Source organism: Eptatretus burgeri, chromosome 4 (genome assembly GCF_056783735.1).
Source record: "Eptatretus burgeri isolate ZD-2024b chromosome 4, Ebu_testis_v1, whole genome shotgun sequence".
NCBI classification, from domain to species: domain Eukaryota; kingdom Metazoa; phylum Chordata; class Myxini; order Myxiniformes; family Myxinidae; genus Eptatretus; species Eptatretus burgeri.
Window position 1 is genome coordinate 2,364,295 of NC_140964.1, and position 24,220 is coordinate 2,388,514.

Sequence of the window (24,220 nt, forward strand, 5' to 3'; positions counted from 1 at the left end):
TTTACAATCTCTAATCTCCACCCATACAGAATCCTCAACATTTATTCCTTCCTCAATGTCACCCTTTCTCTTGATGCAATGCTGTCCTTTACCCAGATTGTGACTCCTCCTCTTATTCTCTCCTTCCTATCACACCGATACACCTTGGAGCCTTCTAATCCTGTCCTCCACTTACTCCTCCTTAAACCATGTCTCACTCACTGCAACTATACCGTACTCCTCGCTATCTACTTTGGCTTCAAGCTCTTCCATCTTATTATTTAAACTTCTGACATTGGTATAGAATATGTTTAACTTTTCCCTTCCTGAAATTCTATTATCTTGCCTGGCCTTACTCATCACAATTACATCATCAGTTCCTTCCTTAATACCTTCCCCACCCTCCACTGACCGAAAAAAATGCCTGAATTCCTTCCTCAATTCCAACTTCAAACCGTCTGCCCCTTTTTTATTTAACATATGGCCATCATTCTGGAAACACTCCCTTTGTCCCTGAAATGATTCCCAATTCTTCTTAGATGGAAAACTTTCCTCCCTACACCATTCTTCCAGCCATTGGTTGACGTCTATTGAGTGGTTGACGTTGAGGAGGAGGAGGAGGAGGAGGAGTCCATCCTCTCCTCTCATGGTTAAAGTACCAACATAAGCTTTAAATAGAAGAGATATATCGATCCACTCAATCAATCATATGCTGATGGTTTGCATCATTTCCTGGAGCACAGTTGTGCCACTGATTCAGTGTCCCATGTAGGTTCGAGTCGGAATTTTGAATTTGTTCATTGTGCCAGCGATAGCTCTCCTACTCTTTGTGAAGGACACCATGAGATCTTTAACAGACACGACGCCCAGTTTAATGTCCTTCAGAGGGACGGCACATACGTTGGTTCCTCACCCTGCCTCCGAAACACCAGGATGACAATTTATAGCCGGACCGAGATTCAAACCAAGACTAGACGGCTCAAAGGTGAGTGCACACACCTGTAGACTCTTTGGCCAGCACGTTGTGGATATACTTACTCGCTGTCTTACCTTTGAGCGTTCTTGATTACACCTTTTGAGGGGTTCGATTCCCGACCCGACTATAAACTGTCACGCTGGTGTTTCTCGTGCAGAGCAATGCATCATTAAGTGTGCAGTCCATAGGATGGACATTGCAATTTGATTTGGGTGTCACCCTCTCTTTCGCAAAAGACAGATTCCTGTCCTGACCAGTTGGGAACACAAAGCCAAACCATTCACTGTAATCAATGCCACGGGGCAGCTTCACGCGGAGCACCACAGGGTATGAGAGGATGTGTGAGATGAAACAAATCTTCTTCAGCGGAATCATCAGATATCTTGTAGTTTTGAAATTTGACTTGTGTTTTGGTATAATTATCTTTTTTCTGCTTGTTTTATGTTTTTGATGAGATTAATGTGCTTCAGACTCGCTCACATATCTGCAATGTGGCTTGTGTCCTCAGCCTCCGAGAATTACAGGAGTGAAGACCTACGATAAGAATGTAAACAAGAACCAAATCCTGATGGACCTGCATATCAGGTGCCGACAAACGCACTCGATGGATGGCACTCACCTTGTCATTCCCACAACCCCGATTGTCATCATTTGCAACACACGTTATTTTATTACTACGACGGTTCCTTTCTTGTGTTGTTAACTAAAAAAAATAAAAAAATGAATAAAAAAAGACAGGAGCATTTCAAAAAGTCAATTGCTTGGAAGTTTGAAAGTTTGATTTTGATGCTTAATTTGCGTAACGCTTTTTCTGCAGATCGATGAAGATGTTTGTATTTCACGGTGTCAGGAGAGCAGTCTTAAGAAATGTTGGCAGCCTGTTTGTTTTTGACCAAATTGCTATTTGTGGTATTTTTTTTTTTTGTTTTGTTTGTTTTGTTTTTTTCTAGTTACAAGAGTGATTGTGAAGTGGTGGTGGAAATTCCAAAGTTCTTGGTGAAGGGTGGAGTTAAGGATTTCCAGGTGTGTAGTTTGGACGGACCTCAATGTTCCTTGATCGGAATAACTTTCTCGAGGTTTTAAAACTTTAATTATATTTTGATAGTTTGCAAACTTGTAAAACTTCACATGTTCTGTGGAGCCTTTCCCGGACGGTGGTTTTTTTTATTTTTTATTTTTTTAATTGTTCGCCTCTTTGCTTTCTTGCACAGCTGCATGGCATGCTACGTGTTGTACTTGAACCGCTCATCGGCCAAATGCCGATCATTGGAGCACTGACCCTCTTCTTTATCCAGAGACCGGTGAGGATGAGATGTGTGAAAATTGAATTGTGTTCCGATGGATCATGGAGAGAAATCGTACTTTCGCTAGTTGTTGTTTTAACCGGCACGCTTGGTGACATTAATATCCCTTGGAATCCTTTACTTGTCAACCTATTCAATTGCAGGTTCGTTGGGGGTGATTGCTTCCCCACCGCTCAGCAATTTCAACGGTGATGAGACGCATGCACATTGCTCTCACGATATAGCATACGGCTGCTTCTCAATAAGCAAGGCCAAAGATCAGAATGGAAATTAATGTTTTGTTGTTGTTGTACACAATGTCGAGGCTCATGGTAAACTGGGGACATAGAGTTCAAAGACGATGCAGTAACTTTGGAGCAACAGTTGGACTGAGCTAGCAGGATGGCTGACAGGTATGCATACTCGCCTCGAAGCTGTTTTATCTTGGTTTCGAACCTTAGCCAAGCTATAAACTGTCATCCTGGTGTTTCACAGGCAGGGTGATTCGTCAATGTGTGTGCCATCCTACTATCCATTAAACTTGGCGTCCCATCTGCCGGTGTGAGTTGGTAGATGTTAACATCCCACAGTGTACTTCACAAGGAGTGGGTGAGCTATTGCTGGCACTATGGCCAAATTCCTGCCCTAACATACAGGGCACACTGCGTCATTGGCACAGCCGCACTCTCGGCATTGATGCAAACCATCAGCCACAGGCAGCACACAAAATGAATGAACAGTTGGACTCTAGTAAGCGAACCTACAAACGAGAGACTAGAATGGCATTCGGTAGAGCGCATACTTCCATCAGGGTGAACAGTTTATGTTGTGTATCCCACTGATGGGGCCGGATCTGGATTCGGACCTGAACCAAAATCTAATCGGCTTGTCCTCCCCAACTCATCCACAACTTTTTTGAAATAGCATGCTATATATCGTTTTTTGGCCCTGCTCTCAATTGTGAATAATGACTTGGAAAAAAAAAAAAAAACAAGGACAAATTGATTCGATTTTGGTGAAGATCTGCAGACCAGAATTTTTTTTTTGTCACACAACCAACCTGTCCACCAACTTTCGTCCATATCTGTCCATAACTTTTTGAAATATCATGCTCACAGACAGACAGACAAACAGACAAAACAGACAGACAGGGGTGAAAATGTAACTTCTGTCCACCTTTGGTGGTGGAGGTGAAGAGCAGAGCGAGGATGGAAGGAAGTCGATTTACCTGCAAGTAAGATGGAATAAAATGGAAATTTGATGCAGGAGGTGGTCAATCGACCTATCAGGCCTGCGCCACACAAACACCAGATTAAATAGTCTGCCAAGCAAATGTCTTGATGTTAATTGAGGGAATCGGGGGGGAAAAATGAGATGGGAAGTTGGGAGTTGGGAGGAGATAGGATTGGGAAATTGGAGGTGTGGAGGGAAGAGTGAGATTGAATACAGAATTCGCCTTGCTGGTAATTTTTGCATTGGCAGACATGTAGAACGATGGATTGAATCAACAGGATGTTTAAGTTTTGCTAATCGACGTGGGAAGCGAGCACAAGATGACATTTTGGGTGCTCTTTTGCTCTGACGAAGGGTTAACACTCGAAACGTCAGGTTTTCCCTGCTTCCCATGGTGGTTACATAACTCGATCAACGTTCTGTTGATTAAATCCATTGCAAGTACGAGGCGTTTTGTTCGATAGGGTTCATGTGGGTAATAAGTTTTTAAACCATGTGTCGGGGTCGAGAATGACTTGAGATGGTGGTGTGGTGGTGCACTGCTTGCCTTGAGCTCTGGAAGGAAGAGTTAAATGCTGAGCATTAAGCAACGAGGTAGCGTGTACCCTTTGTAGCATGGCCTTTGGAGTTTGGAGTTTGAACCACCGACATCCCAGACTCAGAGAGGACGTTCTAACCATTACACCACCGAGTCTACTGAACCCGAGTTTAAATCCTATCTCTCATATGTATTTGTCCATTGTCCGCTTATGTACTTGTAATTCATATTAAAGAATGCTGATGTCTACTAATGTCTTTATCCTGCATGTGATTTATGTATTAGCTCCACTCTGAGCCTTGGATCAATGTAAAAGATATAATAGCTTGATGGAGGCCCTTGTATACATACATTATGTACAGGATAAGAAAATTAGGAGAGGTCAATCTTTTTGTCCTTCACATGAATTACAAGGACATTGGTTATTGTGTCCAACTGTTTCCCACTCCTTACCCTCCGCCACCTTTGTTCTTCCATACAACTCGGTTATAAATAAATAATAATTTCCAAATATGTCTGATGACTGCCCACTTTTCAATTTCTGGATCGTATTTCATGGTACTGACCTCAGGGGACATGTCTGCCGTGTTTTTTTTTGTTTGTTTGTTTGTTTTTTATTATTAGAGATGATCCTATCTCACACGACAGTAGGGTTATCTCTGCTTGCAGTGTGCTGTTTGTGCAGCATTGGCCCAAGTCCGTGCAGTTCAGTGCATTTATCAGGTAATTGAGATGCGGCACGGCGTGAACCATGCTCACTCGACATCGATAATCTCAGGTTGTGAGCATCATGTTAGTTGTACATCGCACGCACCTGAACTTAAATTCCTTACTCCGCTGATGTCCCGCGCGTCGCCGCAAAGCCACTGCCGAATCGATAGGTTACCGTTGAACTGCGCGTTTCATCCACCTCACCGTCAGGATGAAAGTGACCGTTGTTGAGTTTACCGACCTGCTCTGATCTTCATCAGACAGGTCCTTCAATTAATGCTATGGTGAAATAAAATTTGCCCTCTGTTCATATCTCTAGTATTTAGGTATTTGCATTGAGATGGCAGCGATTGAGTACCGTATTTGTATTTTCTGACTTTAATTTTTGTACAACTATGAAACTAGAACTCGTGGTATCCATTGTGATTATTATTTCTTACTTAGCTCATGAGATGTACTGTAGTTTATTTTTGGAGTATTTATTTTATTATTTACTAGCAGGGGTTACCCGGCTTTGCCCGATTCTGTCCCAATCCTGTTGGAATTTTGAAGAAATTTTTTTGTGGGGGCCTAAAACAATGCCCTACACCCACGAAGGAATGGAGTCTGGGATCATTTAATATTACTTTGCACATCGCTACCAAGGCTTAAGCACTATAGAACGATTTAAAAGGAAAACAAATCCCAAAACTCGAACAATATATTATTTTATTTCAAAATTTTCCCAATATTTTTTTTGTCTAAAACGCCCTGACACTCATTGACGAACATCTGAAAGTTTGACGAAGATACTTTCAGCCATCTCTGTGAAAAATGGTGACAGACGCACAGACAAATGGTTATCTTTCAGTGCAGATCAGCATGTAGTTTCCTTTTATATAATTTATTGTATTTGCTGCAGGTTAAAATTTGAATCTAGTTAAAATTGAAAGAAGGATGAGAAGAGTCGCGAGGGTAGTGGCGTATAGAGATTGGAATGAGGGAAGACTCGTACGAGTGCATATTGTGGGAGTAAAGTGAAGGTGCGGCGTTGGTACCTATCGCTCCTGATCCAGGTGAGCTTGAGGATGCATCGCCCTATTTTTCTATGTACGTAATAAACAGCACCAAATGGTCGTCTTGCTCATGTTTCCCATTTTTAACAAACTATTTAAAATATTTTTAATTATCCAAACTGCTTTTGTTTCACATGTTAATATGGACCTTCTTTTTGATAGATAAAAGCTTCACTCTACTCTGATGCCTGGCTAACCGCCTCTCGTGAAAAAAGGGACACTCGGGGAGGGTTCAAGTGGACAGCAATAGGCCTCTTTGTGCTGCGAAGGGACAGCACCCCTAAGGGAAGGGGGAGGGGGGGAGGGAGGGAGTCAGTCGGCAAACCCCATGAAGACATGAAGTTTTATGTATTTATAGAAGCTGCTTCTTCCTCTGTTCTGTTAATGAGGAGTGAAGTCCAACAATACCAACCTTCTGCCCTGCCTTGACCATGATACTCCATTTCCCCCTGTCCTCAGCCATCTCTCTCCACCCCTACCTTACTGATGTCCCTCCTCACCCAATCTTTCCATCTCAACTGTGGTCTACCTCTTTTCCTCCAAACTCACTCCCTCAGCTTATCCGTTCTCTTTGCCATTCATTCTCCCTCCCCCCCCCATCCGCACCAAGTGTCCAGCCCACCTCAGCCAGCATTTCACCAATCTCTGTATCAAGCTCATCTGCACACCAATCTCCTCCCTCAGTTCATCCATCCTCCTTCAAGCCACCCTCTTCACTCCCGTAATCCACCTGACCCAGTTGTTCTCACAGACTTGCATCTTCTGTTGTTTTCGCTGTTTGTGCCACTGTTTCGAGACAGTGAATGTCGGCTGGCATCACACAAGTCACCACAAATTTCCCTTCCAATTACCTTGATATTTTTCTGTCTGCAATTATTCCCTCCACCCTCTTCCATGCATTCACACTCACCTGAATCCTTTTCCACACCTTTGACTTCAACTTAGTGATGAGGTTTTAATTATTGAAATAAGATGTGACATTTTAAGTATTATTTAAATAAGCCCAAGATGGCTTCTAGAGCATGTAAAGGTCACACTGGGTGTATATACAAACCAGCTGTGCCATGGAAATTGGCGTCACGGCTAATATAGCCCAAAATACTGAAAATCCAGACCAAATGGCATCCCAGGAAGCAGGACACTTGGGTACAAAACGGGTTGATTTGCTGATGACTCCACTCTCTGCCATTGCATCTCTCATCCTTCTGACAGAGAGACAGACAGCAGTCTCTCCCCTCTCCTCAGACCTTGACAAAATCACAAACTGGTCAAACACAATCTTGCTAATGTATCCATATTGTCCATCCTTTGCATTTTCCCTTACCCCTCATCATTACCTGCATCCCTTGTTTGTCTCTCTCCATCTACTTTCTCCCTCTGCCCTGCTGTTGTTTCCCCTTTCTCCTGATTTTCCCTTTGTTATGTTGTGTCCTCATTTGTTCTGTTTAATCGCTCTTCCATGAGCCAAGACCAATATATATATATATATATATATATATATATATATATATATATATATATATATATATATATATATATATATATATATATATATATATATATATATATATATATATATATATATATATATATATATATATATATATATATATACACAGTATATATACACAGTATATATACACAGTATATATATGTGTGTATTTTATATATATATATATATATATATATATATATATATATATATATATATATATATATATATACACAGTATATATGTGTGTATTTTAAATATATATATATATATATATATATATATATATATATATATATATATATATATATATATATATATATATATATATATATATATATATATATATACAGTAAGTTGTTGACTTACGACCTATGCGACTTATGACTGATCGACTTTAAGACCAGGCCCGCGACCGTGATTATGCACTGTATGTCGAACAGCGCAGCGCGAGTGTTGCCCAGCTGGGCGTACAACAGTTTCTGCCCCAGCGCCCGGCAGTGCTGGCGTGTTAGCGTGGTCTCGGTTTTGCGCAGTTTATCCATATCAGTTTGTCTTGAAAATTTTACTTCAAACCCCCAAGATATCCACCAAGAGGAAATTATCTTTGTCTACTCAACCTGCCAAGAAGGAAAGAAAGGCCATTGATCTCGCCACAAAAATGTAGGTGATCAAACAGTATGAAGCAGGAAAGAAAGTGAAACGTGAGACAGCAACAATAAAAAAGGTTTTTGTAACCATGGTTATAACAATGAACAGAGAAAATGTAAATAAAATGACTTGCAGATGATTATCATATCATTATCCAGTATAATATACATACGGTAATTTTTGCATTGGCCTATACACTATAAATAAAGGTAAAAATAAAGTTTGACCGACTTAACACCAAATCGACTTACGGCTGGTCGGTCGTAACCGATCGCGGGCGTAAGTCGACGACTTGCTGTATATGTATATATATTTGTATGTATATATACAGGGTGTCCCAAAAAATATGCAACTTTTCATCTGCAAAGAGGATGGTCATAACATATATTTTTAAAAAAGATATATGGCTGGATAGAAAGGTGAAAGGTTGAAGTTTATTGTACCAATGTCAAAATTGCCACCAAGATTTAAATTTTGGTATAGAATCGTCGTTTTCTTTTAGACCACATGTTCGACGAAGGCTCCACGTTGTCCGATCACTGCCTGCAAATGCGTTGTCATGTTCTCCATCACTTTGGGAAACGTTTCCTGAGCAATGTTCTGGATTTCTCGGTGGATGTTTTCCTTCAGCTGATCTCGAGTCTGAGGCCTAGGGTTTCCATAGATCCTGTCCTTGAGATACCCCCACAAGAAGAAGTCTGGAGGAGTAAGGTCAGGGGAATACAGTGGCCACTCGACATCTTCGTAGAGGGAGATAAAGCGGCCCTCAAAATGTTGATTGAGAAAACGCCTTGTTTCCCTGGCTGTATGGGTCGGTGCCCCATCCTGCTGGAACCACTTGGTTCTCATCTCGATCAGGTTGTTTCTCCTACGGGCCTGAGTACGTAGCGCAGGCAGATAGAATTGCCGAATCGATTTTTTTGCACTCTGAACGACCGCCTGTCTCACCATTTCCACATTTTCTTCACTATAACCTGTCCTCTTTCGACCACTGACCCTTGTGAAAGTCACAGATGGTTCCCACATTGGTAAACTTTGAGATGGTGTGCTTTATTGTCCGAAAGTTTGGTGCATGGCACAAGTGGATGCCGAAATGTCTCGCGTAAAGACGTTGCACCTGTATGACACTTTTCGTCTGGTGCCAAAGCTCAACAATTTTTGTCCGTTGTTGTACGGTCAGTCTTGGCATTTTTCTGGCGCTTGCTTGGTATCAAAATAAACTTCAGGGTCTCTGCAACAAGAAATGAAGCATTAGTGACAAAAGTACTGCTTTTTTAAGATCAAACGAAGCATTTTAAAAGTTGTATATTTTTTGGGACACCCTATATAGATATATAGATATAGATATATATATATATATATATATATATATATATATATATATATATATATTTATATATATATATATATATATATATTTATATATATATATTTATATATATATATTTATATATATATATTTATATATTTATATATATATATTTATATATTTATATATTTATATATATATATATCTTCTTATTCCTTCGGCTGATCCCGTTAGGGCTCGCCACAGCGGATCATCCGTATGGTCCGCATAGTGATTTGGCACATGTTTTACGCCGGATACCCTTCCTGACGCAACCCTGGTCGCCTCTTACGACACAGGGATATGGTACACCTATTTTAACCGGGGTATACACCGGACCAGTACACTGGTACTCACTTCGCCGACCTCGGAAGGATGACAGGCTGAGTCAACCCCCTGGTGTATTAATTCAGTGGCCCAACGGGGCTTGAACTCAGGACCATTTGGATCCCAAGCCGCTGCCCTAACCACTGCGCCAACACCACGCTGTATATGTATATGTATATGTATATGTATATGTATATGTATAGATATAGATATATGCCTGGTGTTGGTGTAGTGGTTAGGGTCGGGGCTTGGGATCCAAAAGGTTCTCGATATACCGAAGTATATACACAGAATCGCCGAATCTCGATATACCTAAGTACCCGCGCGGATAGCTAACTGGGAGACCGTACCTCGGCACAGATCGGCTTGGACACGAACCACTTACGCGGTCCGTTCTGTTCTGCAGTGATAACCGAGTGGGTATTATCACCCGACCTCGCCGGATCCGATTCTATTTAACGGGTACTTAAAACCCAACTTCTCGAAAAGGGGCGTGCCTCCGTTCCCAGCGCCTCATTCCACGAACCGACCAATGGCAAACTATCTGCCTCGCCCTCTCCCCACACCAAGTGCGGAGAAACAGGCGGGAACATTAGGTGGGAAAAAGCCGCGCGCCCTCAAGTTCCTTCCTTTTGCTCGCGTTTATTGACTGAATACGGAGATGGTTGGAATGTGTCTGTGGAGTAGAAGGGAATTGATAGCTGGTGTAGCGGCGAAGGTGGTTAGGTGGTTGGCGATCATGATTGTAGTGTTGGTGGCATGGTTGGCGTTGTGGTTAAGGGGAGCAATGTTGGTTGTTGTAATGTGGTTGGTTCAAAATAACGATAGAAAAAGAAAAACCTACCTCAAAGGATCACAGCCCTGTGACACAAATAAATCCCAATAAACAACGGTGGGGAAATCTAACTGAACACAGACTTACCGGAATAACTGATTAAGGAACCTTTATGGTGTTCTGCGAATTTCCACAGCCGTAACTATATATATATATATATATATATATATATATATACAGGGTGTCCCAAAAAAATGTACTCACTCTTTAAATGATAATTAATGTGTTGTTTATTGACTTAGAAACAAGATTAATGGATAAATGCATGTTTAGAAATGTTCAAACTGAAGACCGATACCGCGGTCATGTTCCAAACACAGCCGATAACGCGGACCAATGGATTCAACAGCATTATGAATCATTTTATTTGGAACTGCAAGACATTGTCTTTCAATTTCCTCTTTCAGCTCATTGACTGTTGCTGGTTTTGAGCCGTAAACCTTATCTTTGAGATATCCCCATAAAAAGAAGTCCATTGGAGTGAGGTCTGGGGAACGCGGAGGGAATTCAACACTACCTCTTCGCCCAATCCATCTGTTCGGAAAAGTTGCTTCGAGATAGGCCCTTACATCACGGTGGTAGTGGGGAGGTGCTCCATCTTGCTGAAAGTAAATCTCTTCGTCACCAAATATCTCTTCGACACGTGGACCGACAGATTTGTGCAGCAAGTTTAAGTAAACATCCCCAATGACAGTTTGGTCAAAAAATAATGGCCCGAGGATGCCCAATGCTGATATCCCACACCACACAGTAACCCCTGATAGGTTTAAATGGTGTTCCGTAGTAACATGCGGATTTTCAGGAGCCCAGTAGGTGCAATTGTGTCGGTTAATTGAGCCATTTAACTTGAAGCTGGCCTCATCGCTCCAAACAATTTTGGATGTAAATGCTGCATCTTCTTCGCATTTGCCCAGGTACCACTCACAAAATTCAGCTCTCCTGTCAGGATCATCTTCATTTACAGCATGGATTAATTTTGGAATGTAACTTTTCCAATTAATTCGCTTCAAAATGCGATGGGCGCTTGATTTTGGGATTCCTGTCTCACAAGACATTTGTCGTACAGATTTCCATGGGGATTGGTGGAGGGTTTCCAGAAATTGATTTTCCTTTGCGGGGGTGGTTGATGACCGTGGTCTTCCTGAACGCTCCTTATGGACGTCATGCACAGTTCCATCTGTTTAAAACTTATCTCGGATGTGAGCAATGGTGTGTCGCGTTGGTGGATCTTTGTGAAAATGTCTTCTAAATTGTCTTTGCACTTCCATGATGTTTTCGTGCTTCCAGTAGCACTTTATGATACATTTTCTTTCCTCAAGACCTAGTTGTACTTCTGCCATTATAATGGTCAATTTGATATGAAAATAAATGAAAAATTCAATGTGTTATGAGGAGCCAAAATGTGAGTACATTTTTTTTTGGGACACCATATATATATATATATATATATATATATATATATATATATGTATATATATATATATATATATATATATATATATATATATATATATATATATATATATATATATATATATATATATATATATATATATATGGAGGTGCCGTGAGGAGGAGTGATGTCAGGGCCACATCGGCCATTTTGGAGTTAATGCCATATAAATAGCACTATTTTAACCCTTCCCCTATCATCCGAGCATATCATCATCATATCATTAATAAATGTCACTTACATCACTCCTCGCCGGACCTCGTGTGTGTATGTATGTATATATATATATATATATATATATATATATATATATATATATATATATATATATATATATATATATATATATATATAGACACACACACACACACACACACACGCACAATGCCGCCGCATTCGTGGCATTTTTCAGGAATGTATCCCCCGTGGATAGTGGGGTCCGACAGTACTTTGGTTGTGATTTAACATTTTGAAATTTTGATACAGATATGATGCTTATGGATGACTTTAAAAACAAAGTTTACAGGATAACATTGGTATGGGTTGTAGAGATAGACAGTGCAAGGGAAAATATTTTAGGTTTGGGGTCACTTTTATCTGATTTTGAGTTGCATCATCAAAATCCTTAAAGGACAGATACAGGGAAGCCTTTTTGCAGAATGGAGAAAGAATTTGAAGTAGGTCGGAGTCGGTGGTAAATTGAAAGAATGCAGGTCTGTGGGAGATGCCCTGCCAGACTAAAATGAACACCCACCCCTGAGTGCAAACAAACTTAATTTTAACAATCTGTGACATGTACATGCTGACAGTATGGCCAAGAGGTACGCGCACTTGATGAATACTTCATGATGCAAAACATTTCAGCTTTTCATTTTCATTGCTTTGTAAAAAATTTAAAACATGTTTTCACTTTGTCATTATGGGGTATTATGTGGAGATTGGTGACAAAAAATTTAAATTTAATCCCTTTTAAATTCAGGCTTCTTCTTGCATATGGCAGCTTGGCTGCTGGGTAGCCGTCATTTTGTTGGGACACGACAATGCCGCTGATGCTGTGCCCTTATACCAGTACACTGGTCCTCCCTCATTTTGCTGACCTTAGACGGATGGCAGACTGAGTCAACCCCACCCGATGTTAATTCAGCGGCCGACGGCTCGAACTTAGGACCCGAAGATCCCAAGCCAGCCACCCTATCCACCAAGCGAGCACCAGGCACAAATTCAAGCTGTAACACAACAAAACGTGAAAAAGTCAAGGAGTGTTCATACTTTCTGAAGGCACTGCATATTATCTCACAAGTTTATTGAGAAGACACTCGTGCATTGAAACATTGATTTGTGAATGATAACATAATGACTTGAAAGGCTGTTTGGAGACTGTAAGAGCTCGTAAAGTTTCCAAGCAAATATCCAAAGGACAGTAAGTTCCGTGACTATATCTCCGAAAACAACTCATGCTGCACTCCTTGAAAATTACGATGAATCTTGGTGCGGTGATGGATGCTCTCTGCCTTTGTACGTGGATAGAAAATGTAATCGTAATAAATGAAGGTCGTGAAATTCATTTCCTTTGGTGTCAGGTTTTATGCAATAATAGAAATGTATGGAGGAATATATTTGTTGCTGAGTGTATTGATTTATAAACATGCACTACTCCACACCCCCAAACCATTATTGAGCAAGAACATGTATATCGGTGTTTCAGGACCCAAAAGGTCTTCACTTGTGTCTCTGGAACTGAAAATTTCCGATCACTGTTCAAATTTGTGAGTCGCTGTCACAGAAAACGGCCTGCTTAATTGTGTTCAAAAGAGCCCGACTGTAGAAGGATTGAACTCGTCATAGGACATAGATCAACAAGCATTGCCATTTTACTAATGAATCGGGAAAGTTCACTGTTGCTTATTTCTGCAGGTGAGTTCTGATTTGTCTTGCAAGTTATTCTTACTTTGTCATTTTATTGTCCTTCCAAGTTGGTGCTTTTTATTTGAGTGTAGAGCCACCTTCTTGGGGCTGTTCTACCCACTCTTCCCTCCCAGGGCTTCAAGGAGGCGGTGCATAATTACCTCGTATCATTCACCACCGTTTCCCACAATCTTTCCTACCTCCATTAACCCAACCTAACCCAGCCTTCTGACTTCTTGCAACCTACTGTGTTTCCTCTCACCTCCACCCCACCCCCTTCTCCACTCTCTCTTGTCTTTTCCTGTTCGTTCACTCATTCCTTGGCTGATTGCGTCCCAGAGTGTCCCGACTCTGCGTTCATACCTTCAACCACCTTGACATTGCAGAAGCCTCAATATTGTAATAGAACACAAAAATATTAATTATTTGATTCAAATATACTTTATTGGTTTTTTTATGAAAATGTCACGAGAAAGAAATAGGAAATAAAAATAATGAAAAAAGATATTGCGAATTATTTGTATTCAGCATTGTTGAATATTATAGCTCATCCTATAAATATAGGGGTGAAGTATGTCATCAGGAAGAATGAGCATCAAAAAAAAGTTTTCATCCATATATATATATATATGAACATATTTGGAGAATGATTCAATATAGTGTACTACTACTACTACCGCCTTTATGGTCCAATTATTCCCACCTTCATGTAGACACCAAGTGGCTGGTCAGGCTGGACGTTCAAGTTCGACTGAAGCTGACTTTGGCAGGAATTTATAATTTGTACAGGGTGCCGGCGATGGCTCGCCTACTCTTCAAGAAAGACCGTGTGATCTTTAACGTCAACCGACTAATGCTGGTCGGGTTGATGGGACGCCTAGTTTAACGTCCATCCGCGGGACGGCACATACATTGATGAATCGCTCTGCATGCGAAACACCGGGATGACTGTTTAGATTTGGACCGAGATTTGAACTGAAACTTAGACGGTTCACAGGTTCATGTGTATGCTACTAGCCCCCAATTATCGAACATGTGGTGTGCTGGCTCAAGGAACACACTTTATGAGAGCAGAGCTTTCGAAAAATGGTGACAATTAAAATAAAATAAAAAAATTAGTTGGTTTAATGTTCTTTCTTTTATTCTTTATTTATCAAAATAAACACTATTTCAAAAATAATGTTTTGCAAAAATAGATTTAAAAATATATATATATATATATATATTTGCAGTATTTTTGCTTTTCCTTGCAACGTCTCAGCACTGTAAGAATATTTTTGAATACGATCTACCAATAACGTCACACTTGTTCCGCAACGGCACAGCCATTATTGGAATTTTTCAAAGTAATTTTGCCTTTGTTTACAGCACTTTGTCGGTGTTTTTGTCATACTTTCCAATGGCAATTTCCTCTTTATGGGTTTTGTGCACTGTTCCAAAAATCAAGCAATGACGCATCTAACTTTAAGCATTCTTCCTTTCAACAATCCATATATATCCACAGAGGTTGCACATCGATTGGACAGGAATCACCAACCTCTTCCAGCTTCCTGGATTAAAGTGAGCTGCTTTTCTTCCACTTGAGCTTCTCGGCTGCTGATTTTGCATTTTTTTTTTTTACCACTCTTCCTGATTGCCTTATTTTTAGTGGATTCAAAGTTTAATGGAGCAGAATAGGGATTGTTGCATGACAACATCCAGATTTTGCTGTAGATTCCATGATTCTTTCATTTGGTTGCCTTTTTTTTGTTGTTGTTTTGCAATATTTGAATTCTGTGAAATATGTATCAAATGAAACAAGTGTTGTTTGTTTGTTTGTTTTTTTATTGTCCGATAACTCATCCTCCTATTCCTTTTTGTAAAACATTTTGACATTTATTCCTGAAATTATATTTCAAACCACAGCATTTCAGACCTTTAACCGTAGCATGAGATTTTGAAGATGTTCATTCGTTCTTAATCCGTGTTTCCATCTGTGACTCCCCAGCCCCTGATCTGGACACAGTCATACTCTATAGTAACCCTAATTATTTCCTTTTCTGTGATGAATGATCCCATGGTCTGTCTGGTATAGCCTGCTCCAGATTCCAATTTCCACTTTTGCGTGTATTCAGTTTAAATGCAAGATCTGTCAAAGGTGCTACATTTTCTAATTGCCCTTATGTTTCTGCAAGAGCTTTGTGACACCCTTTTTTGGAAAACTGATTCATTTCGAGGTTCGTGACGTCGTTTTGAATCTTTATACAAACTCGACCACTTTTGTATTTGTTTATTTTGTGGTTCTGTTTGTTCTGAAGTTTTCATGCTCTTCCTTCCTTCATTGTCGCCACCTTGTGACTGTATTGCCTCCCTGCAATAATTAATGCAGGGAAAATGACTGGGGGGTAGGGGGGGAAACACCTTTTTATTTAATAATGACCAAAGGCTCACGGAGGGATTTGTATGTAAATCATCTGCAGCACAAGCATTTTTCATTAATTATGAGCACATTATGAAATGATGGACAACATTGTGTTTAGGATTAGAACTTGGGAGTTCAGGATCTTCATCGAAGTGTTAAATTAGGAACACCAAACAGACTATCCCAAAAACGTCATGGGTCTTTACCAACACCAGTAGTATTGTCCCACAACAGGCCCAATTTCCCGCCGTTCCTTCAGTTTGATTACAGTGACATCATACAAATCATAATTCTGATGGTTAGAGGTGAGCAGAAAGTGGTTCAAATCGTTCTCCATGATACTACCTTGAAATTTGCACTTTAACCTATGTTGTGCTCTGATTTTCCTGCACTGTAACATCACTGTACCGATGTTCTCCTCTGTATTATACTTGTTTCCAGTGGCATTTCAGAGGACATGGTCATGGACAACATAGCCCATTACCTCGTGCTCCCCAAGCGCTTCACTGTGCCACTGGTGAACAACCTGGAACTGGCTTCACTGCGTTTTCCACTTCCACAGGTAAATCTTTTGGGCTCATTTCTTGTATGCTTTGAAGGTCAAAGTACTTTTAACATCTGTACTTGAGCAGTGGGACAAATCCAGTCCTGTAAGGCCAGCAAGTTTGTTTTGTATCTCATTAACTCCTTCCCTGCTGCTAAGACTGCATGCTCATTGAGGTGTATGTACAATTCTGAAATGTTGTCACATCAGATGATCAGTTAACATGGTCCGTCTGCGCCTGGGGTATAACACCCCCACAAGGGACAGAAACGGAGATTCACATACTGCGTTCAATGTAACCATTATTCCCCAGGATCACCCGAATGAAGCCAAACCTGGCGGCAAAAGCACGGGAAGACAAAGTGTGGGAAGACGTTTCTTATAATAAAAGGGGTCAGGTCAGGTATGGGAGCATGCACCAGAGCAGCACGTCACTGCGTCCACTTTCCGCTGGTACTCCAGGGGCCTCCATCTGGCCATCCCCCAGGCAGATGCCCATCTTCTTGAGATACTGATCAACCTGCTGCAACCACGATGCACGTGGTCGGCCCATCCCACTCACGAGACTCCCTCGCTGAGTGAATCTGGTGAGCAGGATCAGCGTCAGGAAAACGAGCCGCATGTTCATACAGCCACAGATGATGCTCACAGACCATGCAGGAAACAAATCTCATTTGAGTCCCTCTCAGCAACCACTTGTTGGACACAAAGTCTGACCAGCGATAGCCAAGGATTCTCCGAAGAGACCTGGTACCAAAGGAATTGAGTCTCCGTCTCAGATCTCTGGTCAGAGTCCAAGTCTCACATCCATAGAACAAACTGGAAGCACAAAGCACCTGAAGACTCGGACTTTCGTCCTCCCGCTCAGGTACCGGCAGCGCCACACCCCATGATCCAGTGAATCCATGACTCTTCAGGCCTAACCCAGATGTCTGTTGACCTCTGACTCACAGCCAGCAGAGACATGAATATCACTGCCAAGGTAAGTGAATCTCTCCATGACCTAAACATCCACATCACAAACAGGAACAGACAGAACAGGAGCATCCAAAATGTCATTGAAAGCCTGGATCTTAGTTTTGACCCAGGAAACCCGAAATCCCAGCAGCTCCGACTCCTCATTCAGAACCTCGAGGGCCCCCAAAAGGGTTTCTAAAGTCCCCGCAAAGATGACTGCATCATCTGCGAAATCAAGGTCCGACGTATTGACATTCCCAAATGATGCACCGCAGCTTGATCTCTCTGACATCCTCCCTAGAATCCAGTCCATACAAGTGCTGAAAAGTGTGGGGACCAGTACACTCCCCTGACGAACTCCAGTAACAACTGGAAATAAGTCAGAGATGGTACCACCACATCTCAGAGCACTTTCAGTACCGGAGTAGAGTGCAGATGTCAGATCGATCAGTTTTGGTGGAACCCCACGAAGACCATGAATCTTCCAGAGGACATCCCGATTCACTGAATCAAACACTTTACAGAGATCAACATCAGCTGCAAGCAGCCCCTGCCTAAACTCTCGTTTGCGTTCAGTGAGGACACGAAGAGCAAGGATACGGTCAATCGTTGACCTCTTGTGTAAAGCCTGACTGCTCTGGGCGCTGGTGCTCAAGCAGATGGTGGCGAACCCCATCAACAATGATCCGAGCAAAGACATTGCCCGGCACTGAGAGCAGCGTCACCCCTCGGTAGTTGTTGCAGTCTTGGCGATCACCCTTCCCTTTCCAGAGAGGGACAACAAGACCCCTCTTCCAGTCAGTTGGGATGATGCCTGTGTTCCAGGCAGAGCACAGAACTTCATGCAACGACATGACTGTAGCATTTCCACCAGCCTTGAAGTTCAGCATGGATGCCACAGATCCCTGGAGCTTTACCCCGTTTCAACCGGTTCACCGCAGCCTGTGTTTCCACAAATGAAGGTGGACCACAGTTGATTGGAGGGTCAGCAATAGGGATTGTATCACACCTGAGGTCCAACTCGACACCTGGTGGATCAGCCTGGTACAACCGCTCAAAGTAACTGATCCAGCGGGCCTTCACTTCAGACTCCTCTGTCAAGAGCCTACCACTCTCTGCTGTAACTGCAGTACACCGAGGGATGGGCTTGGATGAACGCAATGTGTGAATTCCCCTGTAAGCAGGATGAGAATCACTTGACTACAAGTGATGCTCTACCCCCTCACAGATTCCTCACACAAAGGCCTCCTTGTCCACCCTTGGTGCACGTACAGTTTTCCTTGTCCACCCTCAGTGCACGTACAGTTTTACGCCTCAGCTCCCTGAACAGCTCAGCTCTGCCATTCAGCCTGGCCCTGCAACTCTGGTCAATGATAACCAGTGTACCTTGAGAGACAAAATTCTTCTTTGCCCTCCAGTGAGTTCCAAGGCATCCACTGGCACCATCAAGGATGGTGGTCTTGAAGGTGCTCCACAACTCTTCAGGATCCCCCAAAGCACCCAGACCCCCCAAATGTCCCCTCAGCTTGTTTGAAAACTCCTCAGCTACCCTCTCATCCTTGAGCTTGCCAACATCCAGCGGAGGCTGGGATGGTACCATTCTCCTGGATTTAAGGTGCAACTTAAGAATTGCTACAACAAGCCAGTGGTCACTATTGAGTTACTGAGCACTCCGGTAGATCCCGCAGTTCTGGATCATCCTCCAGTGACAATCAACGAGCACATGGTCAACCTCCTTTGCCACACCACCAGCGTTGGAATACCAAGCCCAGCGATGAGCTTGTGGGTGCTGAAACCATGAACCGGCCACCCTAAGTCCACGACTTCTTGCAAAGTCAAGGAACTTTGTGCTATTCAGGTTCACAGCTCCTGACCCATGGGGACCAATACACGTCTCATCACCATCCCTGTCAGTTCCAGTCGATGCAGTGAAATCCCCCAATTCTGGAAGTGTATCTCGTCTGGAGCACTGATCAACCATACTGATGTCCAAACGCTTGAGCTAAAATGATAACAGAGACAGGTGATCATCCTCTCTTCGGGATAGCACATTCCAGGCACCGACCCGAAGAGACTTCCTCAGGTTAACCCAAGGAGACCGCCGTCTGGTGGACGACACCTCAGCACCACCCCGACATACTCTCCCACAATGTGGCCCGGTAATGTTATCCCGTCATTTCCCTCCTTATAAGACGTTTCTTGTAAGAAAAGTAGGATTTGTTAAAAGTTATGAATACAGTAGAAAGGGGTGACAGGACACTAAAAATAGTATGAAACGAAGGACAATGGGTAGTGCGCATACCTCCGCCAAGCTCATTGGTTTACATTTTCTATTCCACTGATAGGCTGGATCCAGATTCTGACCGAAACTAAAATTTAATCAGCTTGTTCGTGTCACCAAACCAACTCGTCCACCAAGTTTCGTCCGAATCTGTCCACAAATTTTTGAGATATCCTGTTCACAAACAGACGGGGATGCAAACATAACCTCCATCCACCTTCGGTGGGTGAAGGTAACAAACGAAGCTGTTGACAGACACAGATAGGAATGATGGGGCACAAAAACGTATGTACAAGGAGATAAATAACAAAAGCCTAACCCAACTGTGGTGCCAAAAATAAATACCGGGGCTCGCACAACAATTGGGAATCTGGTTGTGGGTCCAGTATGGCATGTGCATGCTGGTGTTGCACAGGGTGGGAGGACAGCAATGAGGTGGAGGTTTGGGCTTGGGAGGCAGCGTTCCCGTATCCAGCACAGTCATCATGGTCTAGAGAGACAGACAGAGAGACAGACAGACAGACAGAGAGACAGAGAACGAACACGAGTTTTCATTGCCGCTCAGAATCACCCATGATAAGTCTCTATTGACCTTTCCCCAGGGCGGAAGCGGTGCTTTCACAGCATCCATACCACCCCCTCCCATCTTTGGCCTCTCCACAGCACAAAAGACTGCTTATCCAGTGGTACTTTGTGAGGTACCAGCAGAACCACTAGGCCTATGCATTGTACTTTGTAAGCATCCATACTGCACTGTAAAGTACATTTTATTGTGCCGTTCTGGTGCCCGTGTAAAATGCCCAAGTCACCCGGCCTCGCTCAAAAACAAGAGGTTTCACATAACAAAATTACTCTCTCTCTGCTTTAAAATTAACTCATTGACTCCTCAGTCAGTGCGCGTTGTTTAACATGACGACTTTCTTTCACAATTTCCCCCCGAGATAAAAGAGTAATCTAAGCGATGCGGTCACATGGTCAATGCTATTCTTAACACAATCTCACATCAATCCACTACCCCCCCCACCCCTTCACATAACAATATCATTATACATAGGCCAGCATGTTCAAGAACCCTCACCCCCACCTCCCCCCCCTGCCAATATTTGTTTAGCTTTAAATCGGCTCTCCAATCAAGACTGGGATAATCACATCAGCTCTGAACATTTTCTAGAATTTCCACACCAGAGAAATTCTCTTTTCACAACATCATTCCTACCTGCATTCAACTTTTGTACCCATCATCTCAACCCTGATACACTGATGCATGTGCTAAAGCAATCACAAGAAGAAAAGAAAAAAAACTTGCATTCTCCTCCTAGAAGGTAATCCTTACTAATGGCAACCTGCAGTCTATCTGCACAGCTCTGAACCATTATGTATTTGTTTTACGAAGAGCCAGGGCCCAACATCTGTCTCGCTTGCAATCCAAATTCTCCAGTCTCTCACTATCCAAAGCTTGGTGGGAGATGGTCAGGTCTGTGTCTCACAACCATTCCATTCCTCTTCTCTTAAAGAATGGAGTCATGCTGGACGCTGCTCATAAAAAAAGCAGAGTTCTTGGACCCTGTCTTCACTCAAAAGGCCATAGTTCCAATCCGTCGCTTCTTGTACCCACCCTTTCCACCATCACAGAATGTTCCCCACAGCATGGACTTCTACCGTGTCATAGTGGAGAAGTTTCTTACGAAGCTTGACACCTCTTCCTCCACTGGTCCTGATAGCATGAGTGCTCTAATCCTCAGGAACTGTGCATCAGTCCTATCATTCCCTCTCTCCTCTCTCATTTGCTGGTTCTTCTTGGCCAACCTCCTCCACCTTGGAAAGTTGTAAAGATCATTTCTATCAATAAAGCTTCCAAAACTGATCCCCTTAACAACAGACACAATGGCCTTCTCCCCAGAATTATCAAAGTAATTGAGAGTCCTTCATTGCAGATGACCTCAAGCATCATCCTTTCTTTAACTTGCTGATCTCTGAAAAACAGTTTGGCTTCAAACCTATTCAACCTTGGATGTGTTATTCCTTCTTCCACAGCAGTGAATGGATACCCTGAACACAAGCAAGAGGTTTGGACCCTCTCTGTGGATAGCTCTCAAACCTTTTTTTTTTACTGTCCTGCCCCCAGCCTTGATTTTCAAGTTGTCTTTAGTTGGTATTTAGGGCTCCCCTGCTCAAGTCGCTGTCCAATTTCCTCTCTGAGTGTAAACAGCTTGAGGTGGCCCTTGATGGTGTCCTTTTTGCTAGGACCTTCCAAAATAGTTTATGCTGGGGGGGATTTTACAGGATAAAACGTGATTTTTGGCTGAACCCCTCGAAATACTCTATCGAGTGCAGCCTTGTTGCTGCTGGTTGCATCATTGGTTGGAACATGGCTATGCCGCTGATGCAGTGTCCCCCTTACCAGTACACTGGTGCTCGTTTTGCCGACCTCGGAAGGATGACTGGCTGAGTCAACCTCCTGGTGTATTAATTCAGCGGCCAACGGGGCTTGAAGTCAGGACCCTAGGATCCCAAACCACCACCCTAACCACTAAGCCAACACCAGGCTCTCGAAATACTGATGGGGTTACGATGTGCCCTCTCCCACATTGTGTATCATATTTGGCGTAACAGTCCGATTGTCATGACTTTTGGTCAACAAGCTTCAGCATTAATAGCCAAACATTCTGACACCATAAATATGCATATTTCGATTTATGTTTGGTTGCCATGGCAACCATGTTTTTAGAAATGAAAGTGACGTTTTCAAGAAATACTCATTACGTGCATTACTTTCAGTACTTGTATTGGATGGTGTTCTTTTGCACACAATTTAGATTTTGGAAGATGTTGCACAAAATGCAACATTGATGCTGTCTATCAGTTTTCTCATTTCCTTCTTGGTGTCTGTGTCAGTCCCAACAAATTTGAAGTTGCTTGTGTCTATTTTACTTAATGGATCTGAGTTGAAGGACAAAGATTCAGTAGATTCACAAAAGAGCTTTAGAATCTCTCGGATCATTCTATTCAATTGAAAAAAGGGAGCATCATCTTCGGCCACATCTCGACACCCATTGGACCAAGAACCACCACTCTCCATCAGGCTGAATATGCACACGCAGACCAGGTCTAAGAAATTGATCACGCAGCTCTACAACTTGGGTGTCAGTGTAAGCTATGACCAGATCCTGCAAATCGAAAATCAGCTGGCTACTGCTGTCTGTCAAAACGTAGAGAAAGATTAGTGTGTCCCTCTCATTTATGGTTCGAGCTTTTCACTGTGGGCACCCTTGACAATCTGGATCATAACCTTACAAGTATTGCAGCTGTAAACAGCATGGGAAGATCTCAGCAAGCATTAAAAAAAAAATGGTGCTTTTGTCTGGGATGTCCCCATCATTTTGTTAAGCTGCATGACTACAATAATCTGTCAAAGGAGGATCATATCATCAAGATAGCATGAAATCCCATTGCCATCTGGGTATTCTCCATAGAGCGAAGGCATTCCTGAGCTGCACCAAGTTCACTACACAAGGCTTTCATCCAGAGCTCGATGGAGTACGATTCCCCACTCTGAGCCTGTGCTCTTCTTGAGGTGGTCATGAAGAAGGTCTTCCATTGGTATCTCAAGGCAGGAGGCAGATTCTCAAGTACTGTCACCTTTCTACCAAAGGTAAGTCGGTGGGAAATTAATTTAATACAAGCTTACACCTGACTTGTCTTGTGCTTTCCTCGCTCTGCCATCCCCAAGCACCACAGGTCGCAATGCATTCCTCAAGAATCCCTGACCTACTCACCCTCCCAACGTCGAGCCCGGTTGTCCACCTGCATTCATTCTCCTGGATGTGGAATAGTCTCATCCTCGTCACTTCACCCTTTCAAATGCACTGCTCATCACCACGTCATGCCTTCACCAATACAAGTCCACAATTTATTCGACACGCATGGGTCCTTTCCCATTCTATTCCTCATTTCCTCCTTGTGAATGTCCATCCCACTGCTCCTCCCCCCACCCCCCCTCTACCAGGCCTTTTTCTGGTTTGTAAACCTGCCCCTTTATCGTCCAGTTCCTCCATCAGCCTCGACCCTTTTATAATAAAAATGCATTGCGCGCTTCTCACGTGTAAAATGGCTTCAGATTGTTTACGCGTCACCACATGGGGGTGGTGTTGTGCTCACCAGGTGGCGTTGAAGGCTCGTTTCTCCCAGTATGTGATTGCCCCCTGTGACTTTTTCCTGCATTTTTACATTTACAAGGCCACCCATAAAGAA

General features: G+C 42.6%; 1 protein-coding gene across 1 annotated transcript in view; it reads left to right on the plus strand.

Annotated features, from left to right (window-relative positions):
* Nucleotides 1-24,220, plus strand: part of LOC147027332 (extended synaptotagmin-2-like) — a 92,757-nt gene that overhangs the window by 33,056 nt on the left and 35,481 nt on the right. The window contains exons 4-8 of the mRNA XM_085876669.1: nucleotides 1,464-1,540; nucleotides 1,906-1,978; nucleotides 2,167-2,256; nucleotides 15,291-15,346; nucleotides 16,629-16,749. Of these exons, the coding sequence (XP_085732795.1) occupies nucleotides 1,464-1,540; nucleotides 1,906-1,978; nucleotides 2,167-2,256; nucleotides 15,291-15,346; nucleotides 16,629-16,749 (417 nt within the window). The remainder of the gene's footprint in view (nucleotides 1-1,463; nucleotides 1,541-1,905; nucleotides 1,979-2,166; nucleotides 2,257-15,290; nucleotides 15,347-16,628; nucleotides 16,750-24,220) is intronic.